At 38.4% G+C, this 10034-nt stretch overlaps 1 protein-coding gene and 1 pseudogene across 1 annotated transcript in view; both read left to right on the top strand.

The window, feature by feature from the left end:
* LOC110056900 (uncharacterized) overlaps positions 1 to 2548 on the top strand; it is a 3124-nt gene extending 576 nt beyond the window's left edge. The window contains exon 1 of the mRNA XM_020763457.2: positions 1 to 2548. This exon is cut by the window's left edge and continues 576 nt beyond it. Coding sequence (XP_020619116.2) covers positions 1 to 960 — 960 coding nt within the window. The 3' untranslated portion in view covers positions 961 to 2548.
* A 6200-nt stretch (positions 2549 to 8748) lies between these two features.
* On the top strand, positions 8749 to 9704 carry LOC149112322 (prolactin-releasing peptide receptor-like; annotated as a pseudogene).
* The last annotated feature ends 330 nt before the right edge of the window (positions 9705 to 10034 follow it).

Genomic DNA, 10034 nt, shown 5'->3' with positions numbered 1-10034 from the left:
GGGATAACGAAATACAATAATTTCTCTCTGACATCTACAAGCATGCGCGTCTGGCAAGCTTACAATGTTGGAGAGGGCATGGATATGGAGTGGTCTTGGAATGAACAAGATGTCTCTGGGCTCGAAAGGATTGGGGATTGGACGAAAAAGATACCGCGTGTCACACAGAAGAAATGCCAGGCAAAGGGAAAACACGATGTCACTGAGTCTGTCGATACTTTTAGCTGCCTTGAACCTGCTTGTGTTGCCACCTTCAAGACAATCGAAGAGGCGGATGAGCACATGGACACAGGTCATCATATTATGACCCCAGAGAAGGAGACCATATACGACAACGTACGTAGGCAGTGGGCAGCTGTAACGACATCAATGAAAGTTGCTGGCCAGAAAATTGGCGGGACAGATTATGTTCCTTTGGCGAACTTACGACTGAGCAAAGGGTGGGCCTTAAAGAAGCAGAAAGCTGCGGTGAGAATATCTTCGGGTGTCAAAGAATTTTTGATAAATTTATTCAACAAGGGAGCTAAGGATCTTCACCAAAAAGCTATGCCAGAAGACGTGGTGGAGCAAATAAAGCAAACTTTCCCAGTTTCAGAGTGGGTTGAGGTACAGACTGTCAGAGGATACTTTTCTCGTCTGGCTTCGCAGCAAAAGGGACTTCCAGTTAGCGAAGAGGAGGGTGAAGACGAAGCGCTGGAGAAAGAGGATTACACGGAGCAACTAGTCGGGGTGGCTGAACAAGAGATTGGCCTCAGGCATCCTCTTGTATATGCTGATTTCAATTTTTGTGATCTCTCTGCCAAGGGTAGATTAGCCAAGGTTTTGGAAAAGCAAAAACTTAGTCAGCTTCAGTCATTCTGCGAGTATTTTGACGTGGAAATTTCTGGTCGTGCTAATCGTAAAGCATCGTACTACGAACCTCTTATACAATTAGCAAATTCCTGTGATTGCCGCAAGTAAATAATTTTTACATTATTCGACTTAAACCAATCAGTGAGTCAGTTAAGGTTGCGCGACTCGTCGACTTGTTCCAGTTATCGCACTCTCGCGTCCAAGGTGATACAATACCAATCACATCTCGAGGCGTTTCATGACTTTGTTTGAGGCGTTTGATTCATATGAACATCAACACGACAAAAGTTTATCATCCAGCTCTCCTAACTGTGGATCCCCTCTATGGTTTCACTTACTGAGCGATGAAGTATTTGGAAAATCTGATGGATCGCAGGTCACCAAGACGCTGATCACTGCAGCTCGTATGTACAATGTATCTACGTTTGGTCGTGACCATTACTGATGCAAGAGCTATTTAGGGTATTAAAGCGTCAGACAAAGATTAACTGTTAACGATCGTTTTTGCTAAGCTTACTTTATCTTTTAAAAAATGGCTTGAAAAATTATGGGGACTTTCCATGCTTGCGGTAATACATGGAGATATGACCTGAAAAATATAAATCAGAGAAAATCTCAAATATTTTTGTATGAAGGTAAGAACATTGTCATTTTTGCTCTATGATGGGTACAGTCAATGCTCTCGTGCGCGACCACCCTTGATGCAAGACAATGTGGTCGCTTACGCTGAGAAGTGGTCATCTACGCTTTTTAAAACTGAACTTTTGTAATATTTGAGCAATGGTTTTCTTACAGTCATATGTGATCATGCCGGGTGGTCGCTTACGAGAAGCGGTCGCTATGACAGAGTCGACTGCACTAGGTTTTCAAAGAAAAAATTCATCCTTTTTTTGTTCAATCAAAGGCCTTTTAAGAGTAATTGTACGGTAAGAGTCGGGGTAATTCTAAACAATCAAACTGATTAGGCTTTAACAATTCATTTTCACTCACCAAATACAGAATAAGGGCTTCATGTCAACAATTTCGTTTATTTATGGCTTGAATTATGCTCAAAATTCCGTTTTGAATGGCCTTAGAGGGGCATGGAGTGTTTGTGGCAAAAATTCAACAAACTTTGATAAGCCAATTTTTTCTCAACTGATTTTGATAACTGGGTCACTAAAGTAAATAATGGCATAGGTACGGAAGTTATACAAGAAGGCAGGTAGATACACTGATTTTTTGAAAAATGGCAATTTTGGGTTGTAATTTTGATATCAATTTTTGCCAAACTCCAGCCCCAGGCTCCTCTCTGTCCAATAACTCGAGGACAAAGTTACATGTATGAAATAAAAGCTCTATTGTAGTAGAGTTCATGGTCAAATTCATTTGGAAGCACAATTTACCAACTGGGTTTTATGGCACTTTCAAAATGTCCCCTGAAAGGCTGGGTTTTTGGTGCTCAAAGGACAAAAAAATGAGACCCCCCCTGAAACTCCAAAACTAAAAGTCAGAGAAGTGAGCCAAATTGGCTTTTCAAATATCTCATTGCACCCAACTTCTGTGCCAAGTTTCAGCCAAATCGGTTGACCACAACTTTTGGCCCCTGGAACACTTTCTCAGACAATGACACAAATTATAAATTTATGTGCCTACAGGTCCGCTTATTAGCAATGAAACTTAGCCAGTGAGCGCACAGCAATTTCTACAGTTATCATAAAAAAGTATAATTTTTCCTATTAATGATTATTTTGTTAGTAAGGGTTTCAGAGGAAAAGTCCAGTGTAAAAACGTTATGTCAACAGAAAAAATAATTTAGTTTAACAAGAGGAATTCAGAAGAACACTGATTAAGAAGAGAAATAAAGTGATTCTCTTGTTTGCATTTCTCTTGTGGGTATTTGCTCATTACGTGACCTATGAAAAACAAGATATAATGTATAATTTTTACCTCTGCTGTAAATTTTTTAAACCAGTTTGTTTTCACTTTCAGAGTGGTTCTTAAAAAGAATCACAAGCACACCACCCACCCCCTCAGTCCCTATTCCTACCCTACAACAGTTCAGCCAGGATCCCATATCAACTCCCCAACATAGCTTACCATAATACTCCCATACTACAATACAATCTTTTTTTATTATTATTTTGTACAGAAAGACCTAGATTCAACCGTCAGATCTCTGACCTTTTGGTCCACTTCATCTCCACTAGGCCATGAGAGCAATCAGTGCAAATTTATTTATATTTGTTGGTCTAATTTATTATTGCTCTCAGATTCCCCCTTTCCCTTTGATGAAATTAAATTGGTTTAAAAATAAACTGCTGTAAACTAATTAAAGCAGAGATAGAAATTGAGCCATAAAATTACAAAATTATAATTTTGGTATCAGGATATTAAAATAACTGTACTATTAATATCCATATTTTCTAATGTAAAGAAAGTCTAACTACTTAAATTGAACTTCATTGTCAGAGACAAAAACCTAAAAACATCTAAACAGTGCCAGTTTTGCTTTTGCCAACAACCACTCTGCCTCAAAAATATAGAGAATAATGACAAAATCAATAACAAAACCAACCTCTGTTAGTTCAATAACCACACCAAATTCCCCTCCAAAATTCTCTTCAACATCTTACAGTAAAATTTTGCCAACAGCATAAATTCAACTCAATGCTTTAACATGCTTCTCTCATTAAAATTTTACCCCTTGAGTCAGAATTTGTACGTGTATCTGTGATAACACGTTTTTGGCCGCTTAAGTTGTTATCCTTGTTACAACAATCCAGAGGGAAACACGCTTGCAGCGACGGAGTTTGTCAGACTCCTAGAGGACTCGGGATCTGTTACAGCAAAACAATCCAACGGGAAGACAGGGAATACACAGTTCTTGGGTCCAACAGTAGAGTTTAATCCACTAAGGTACTCAGAACGTACCCGAATATAACCAGAATGTAACCAAAGAACAATTTACAAGGCACGACTATTTAAGCCGAAAGCACAATTCTAAAGGATCACGTAAGGCTATTAAAAATTCTTAACTAAACATTATCTAATACATCTCAGAAAGCTCGATCGGCTATAACGGAATTCGACGTTTACAAGATTAATAACTTTCAAAACAATACAGGTAGATAACAGTTTAACAAAAGACTATCGCAGGTAGTAATTACAGTTCGGTTCTAACTACAGTTATGATCTTACACAAAACAGCAGGTGTTTGGTACGGTCAATGAACTGGAACAGTAACCTGTAACTCAGAAACGCAAAACGAACTAAAACAAATATATCTATGTTGGATTTCTATATTTTCTCATAGCGAAAGCGAATATGTAAAACGTACTTAATCATCTAATTTTCTCTCCTCACATATCACATAGAATTTCACAAAAGATTACAAATGCTGTTAAACTTTTGCAAATATCTGCATCATGTGTAAAATATGCAAATGAGGTGACTGATGATGTCATACACTCAACCCAATATTACATTAAGTTGGTAGGCTTATAGTTCTACTGGAAACACACCTATGGCTATTAAAATTATACACAGCCTCTATTTTCCTATGGCAACTCACTCTTTTCTAGTCCCCTCTAATCTGAGGCCACAACTTCAACCCTGCATGTTAATATGCTTGCTGAATCATGCAGATGAGGCACCATTGGCAAATATCAAAATGGAAAGCCAAAGGTGGCCAGAAAGCCTATATCAGGGAAGGTTGAAGTATGTTGCCATGGTAACAAAACTGTTAAGCTCATATTATGGAGGACATCTGCAAATTTCATCATAATAGCACTTTTAAAGCACTGTCCCTAGGAGCCTATGGTCCCTTGTATCTGGACAATATTTCAAAACTTGCCGGGAGATTGGATGATCTAAATGGTAGGTGGGAGACTCCCAGAACATTGAGCAGAGTTGCAAGAAAGATTGTAAAACTAGCTCCTTGCGGGTACATTTTGTTTTTTTGGATACATGTAAACAATGTACTGTTACTGGTCATACAAGAGGTACCCTGCTACTGAGTTAAGTCTTAATGTGTGTATTTAAAGGAGAAGGTCACTCCAAAAATGTATATTTTTTGTCAATGCTATATGAAAACCTTGCACTTTAAGGTTAGCCACTCACAGAAGTTTCAGCCTCTAAAGTGCAGGTTTTCCTTATGAAGTTCACCTGCAAAGAAGCCCACAATTTGAACATTGTTGCCACAATTTCAAACAGTACTCAGCAGCCAGGTCGCGTTTTCATGACGTCATTCCTTCTGAGAGATTTTGTCCTAATGGCTTCCAACAAGTCTTTCTGTTGGATTAGTTGTAATAATAATAATAATAGCAAAAGATTTACTTGAACGGTCGCCCAAAATGAAGACTTGGCTGCCAGGTCTTTTTATTATTGATCTTAATTTATAAACATCACGCTTTACGTTTGCGAATCACTTTAATTGAGACCAAAATTTGACAAGTCAGAAAACTTATGTTTTAATTTAACTCCAGTATTGTTCATTTTGTTACGTTAGTTTAGGAAAAAACAAGCTGTTGATGTGGAGAGAAAGAGTAGCTTAGGAAGAGGATTCTCACGTGGTGAGTCGCAGTTATTTGCTCTTTGTTCGAGCAATTGGTAGCTGAGTGATGTCTTTAATTATCGATTATGCGACACACTCTGTAGGCAGGGAACTGAAAGGTGTCCTGAACAGTCCACTGGTCTTAGGATAAAGAACATTCCAGAGTTGACGGATGTGGGGGAGGGGTGGAACTAATCCTTCAATAGTGTATTCAGTGTTCCGTCCCAGGAGTTGAAACACATGTTCTGCATTATAAAATTAAACCTTCCTACTGATCTTTCCTGTATTTTTGCAAAAACAGAAAGATACAGTGAACGTTTAATGAGGAATTTGTAACAGAAGAATGAACCTCATCTAAGGCAAACGGTGAGTCTCTTTATTATTCAGTGCTTTTCACTTATCATTATAACTAAAGTAATCACTCCAGCCAATCACAGAGGGCACATACAACCCAGTGAGCCAATCAAAACTCAAAGCATTACATTTTGCTAGAGAAAAGCGCGGGAAAACGCGTGACAGCCACTTACTATTGGTTTGCGTTTTTTTCATCTGATGTGATACGAAAGTGGTGAGACTTTTTATACCAATCAGTAAGCATAATAATACAAAACCAAGCAAATGGGAATAACTTTCCGCACTCCGTTGAAAACTGCTCTACAAGCAGTGCTGGCGAACCTTGATAGCTTTCACAGAGTGCTAATCCTTCGATAGTGAAGTCAGCGTTCAATATTTCTCTACTACATCGAAATATTAATACTGAGGTAAATGGGTATAAAGGATAAAGATAAATTATCAGCTGGACGATATTGTTTTGATGCGCATTGTCTTGAGGAACTTAACTGTTACAAAAATCTCTGCATCAATGTCAGATCTTTCGGATACTGGCAAAAGTTTCAGTTGTCCACTTTTGCTATATATTGGCTGGATCACTTTTTATACATTCGTTTTTATTTTGATGTTTTATTTTTGGGGTCGAGAAACACTCTGGTGTAGTTTCGTCTGTCCACTTAACTAGTTCTTTATTTCATAATCTGACTGTTTTGTGACAAACGAGAAAAACTGTAATGATGTGACGGGTTCGAATCCCGTTGAAGCCCTGATTTTTTCAGGCTTCTTCTTTCCAATTGCTTAAATTGGAAAATTTACTGCGATGATCGTTCTTCACTATCAAAAACTGTAATGATGCAAACAGCCATTAGGCTGTTCTCAACTTCAACGGCTTGAAATTGGACTAGTCTTGACGCAAACCAGCAATTACAGCATAACTTGTACTTTTGGTTCAGTTAACCCACAAGAACAGTGTGTTCACGTGACGTCATCGGTCTCTCAAATCCAAAACTAAGGAGCCACTAAAGGTTTTATCCTCATCAGGCATAAGAGGCACTAAATTTATATCTGTTTGCAACTCTCCAGCTAAATAGCGTCCTTCGTTAGAAACCAGTGCATTTTGAATTTCGGAGTTATGGCGGTGCGTGACGTAAAGTTAAGATCGCGTTTGTCGAAAAATGCACACTTACCTCGTGATTTTTAACCATTTTAGGAGTTAAAGTATTAGGAAAAGTGCTTGTGTAAATGTTTTTTGGTTCGGTTCAGATAATCAGTCGACTAGATAGCCAAAGTTCCAGATGTTTACACTATTTTCCGGCCGCCATATTGGAGGACTGAGGAGGTCCACCAACATGGCGGTTCCATACTAGGCTCTATAATTTTGCGCGGGACATTTCGACGAATATCTCAACTTTGGGACAACGCACACACCTTAAACTTGGAGAACTGTCTTCTTTATTTATCGTTTATGATATCACTACTTCTTGACTTAATCCACTGAATGGTTTTTGATTTTATTTTTTTGTGTGTGACAATGAACACACTCTATTAGAGGAAGGAAGCGAATTGTAAATTAAAATCAGCAGGCACTCCAGTTAATAGTGAATGCAATCGGATTTTAAGTTAACTTGAAAAGAGTCAAGACAAAAATTTATGGCAGCTGTTTTTCTTCAACATAGAACATTTGTTGTTGATAATGATAACTGACTCCTTGAACATTGCTCAGTCTAAAGTTTTTGTCTAGTCTCACGAGGCGGCATAATGGAAATGACAGGTTTTACAGCGTCCAGGTGTTCTCTCGCATTTCTCATCCTAAAAAAGGTACTGAAATAAAAGTATACACAGGAATGGTTAATGCAAGTGGGAATAAAATCAAACCATTTCTAGAACTGAACCAACTGCTTTTATCAAACCAAAAGTTCCGAGTGTCTAAATTTTAGTCATAGGTAGGCATGCTTTAACTAATTCAGATCCAAATACAGTTTTACATGACTTATTGATGTGAGAGCTACAACTAAATCTGAGACAAGTTAATTTAAATTCAAAAGACTTTAAAAAGTTCCTGGATATAATAGAAGAAGATCTTTAGCAGCAGATGTTTCGTTTTTTTTTCTTACAACTGACTTGGGATATGATTTAGCGGGGGGAAATTCAAAAGCTTCATTTAAAAAAAATCTATGACCGGATCTTCAAAGGCCCAGTTGACAACAATCACTTAGTGAATACGAAGAACAGATGCTCAACGGCTCTATATAGATTAAAACAATTAAAAGCAAATTCTTTGTCAGGAGCACCCAACAGATCGTTTCGATGCCATATCTGTAATCACGTCAGTCAAACTTGTAAGGCTGGAGTTTCCTTAGGGTTACATCGACATGCTACATCGACACAGTTTTTTAATAAACATAGAATGGGCCATGAATTGTTGTTAAATAACAGCAGCTCCTAAATTCGGTTTCAGGAAAAAAAATAAGATAAAAGTTAAGTAACCCAAAACCTTTGTAAAATGTGAATATTCAGTTAAGCAGATCAAACTGTGTCCGTTTACACAGATATCCTCTAAAAGAATATTAAACGATACGGGAAAACAGGAAAAAACATAACAGTGCTAGAGCTGAAAATTTCGTCATGGTTACACCAAGGAAAACACTGGTAAGACTCTGTTTTCAGCATTCTAGGCGGCCGCACGAGGAATGCTATAGAAATGTCTCTTTTTGACTGTTTTACAACTTCGTGAGATATCTCGGCATCCCCCCTACATGGTTAATGATAAGACTTGAATGAGCCTTACGCAAAGCCGAAACGTAGCAGGTTTAATTATTGGAGCTAACAGCTTGGAAATAAATTCTGCTATAGCCTACAGTGACTTTATTAATTTAACAGTATGTTTGAACTTACATAATTGGGAATTAGACATCTGTGAGAAAATAAGTGTTTTTACAACGGACTGTTAATTGGAACACAGTGTAACACTTTCAGTGTAGCGGTTGCTTGTAAGGGAACGAAGGAAGAATTTTTCAGTTTCAATGATCACAATGGATGCAAAATTAAATAGAACAGTGAATGGAACTCGGTCATCAAACTGCTCCATTCGCACTGATCTGGGCGACTCCAAGGCCGCGAAAATCGGAATAGCCTTTGCTTTCAGCCTGATTTTTGTCGTTTCGCTGGTCGGGAATCTATTGATCGCAATAGTTGTCCACAAGACGAAAACATTGCAAAGAACAATCAACTATTTCATCGTTAACATGTCTGATCTGCTGTTTTCACTCTATATTCTGCCGTCGTTCCTGATAGAACTGTATGGTGATGGTATCTATGTTTTCAGTGCTTAACATAACTGGGCATTTTGCACAGTGAGGCTGTTCTTCCTTTATGTCACCTGTCTTGTTTCTGTTGTGAGCTTGGTGTTTTTGGCAGTCGATCGTTTTGGAGCTGTGGTATTTCCCCTTCGTTCCGCTTTCATCAGTTCAAAGCTGTGTCCCTATGTTATCTTCTTCACTTGGTTAGTTCTTACTGCCCTGTCCACCCCAGCATTCTTCGCCAACACTTATGTGTACACAGGAAAACTGAAGTGTGAATGGCGGTCAAAAGAGTCCTTTGTCAAATATTACTCTTATGCCATGCCCATAGTTATCTGTGCTATTTCTTTCTTATTGATTATCATCCTTTACTCTATCATACTTTTCAAGCCGCTCAAGTCGCAGAAGATTCCAAGCGAACAATCTATTAACGCCGTAGAAAAACGCATGAAAATGCACAGAAATGTGTTCAAGATGGTCGCAGCCATTGTGATTGCCTACAGTGTTTTCATCTGTCTTCATGTCTTTGTATGGGATAACGTGAATTTTTTGTCTTGCGATAGAAAACCCTTTTGGTTTTTTGCTCTGATGATGCTATGATGCACACGAACTGTGATATTAACCCTTGCCTCTTTTTTACATTCAGTGGAAATTTTCGTCAAGGCCTGAAAGGTCTCTTGTGGTGCTAAGCGTGAGACAGTACTTCAACCATGGAGTTACAATCGAGGGCCTCTGTTCCGGGCGAAAGAGCGGTAAAAACGTGAACTATTTGACAATAAGTAGCTTAAGGTGGCTCAAAACAGTTTTCAGCACTTTAGGGTGCGTTTCTTGAAGAAAATCCAAGATTAGATTCTTAAATCCGAAAAAATCCAAAAACGGATTTTGTGTTTCTTTACTAAACAGATCAATCCAAGATCATTCGGATCATGGTGAATCAAAGGAACCGAAGAATCCTTGCCAAGAGTGGATCCTTTGGTTCTTTGACGCACCAAGATCCGAGAGATCTTGGTTTAATCTGT

Source organism: Orbicella faveolata, unplaced genomic scaffold (assembly GCF_042242905.1).
Source record: "Orbicella faveolata isolate gen_17 unplaced genomic scaffold, um_ofav_v1 contig_2, whole genome shotgun sequence".
NCBI lineage: Eukaryota > Metazoa > Cnidaria > Anthozoa > Scleractinia > Merulinidae > Orbicella > Orbicella faveolata.
Note: the sequence above shows the minus strand (reverse complement) of the source record. Positions and strands in the feature narration are given on the sequence as shown.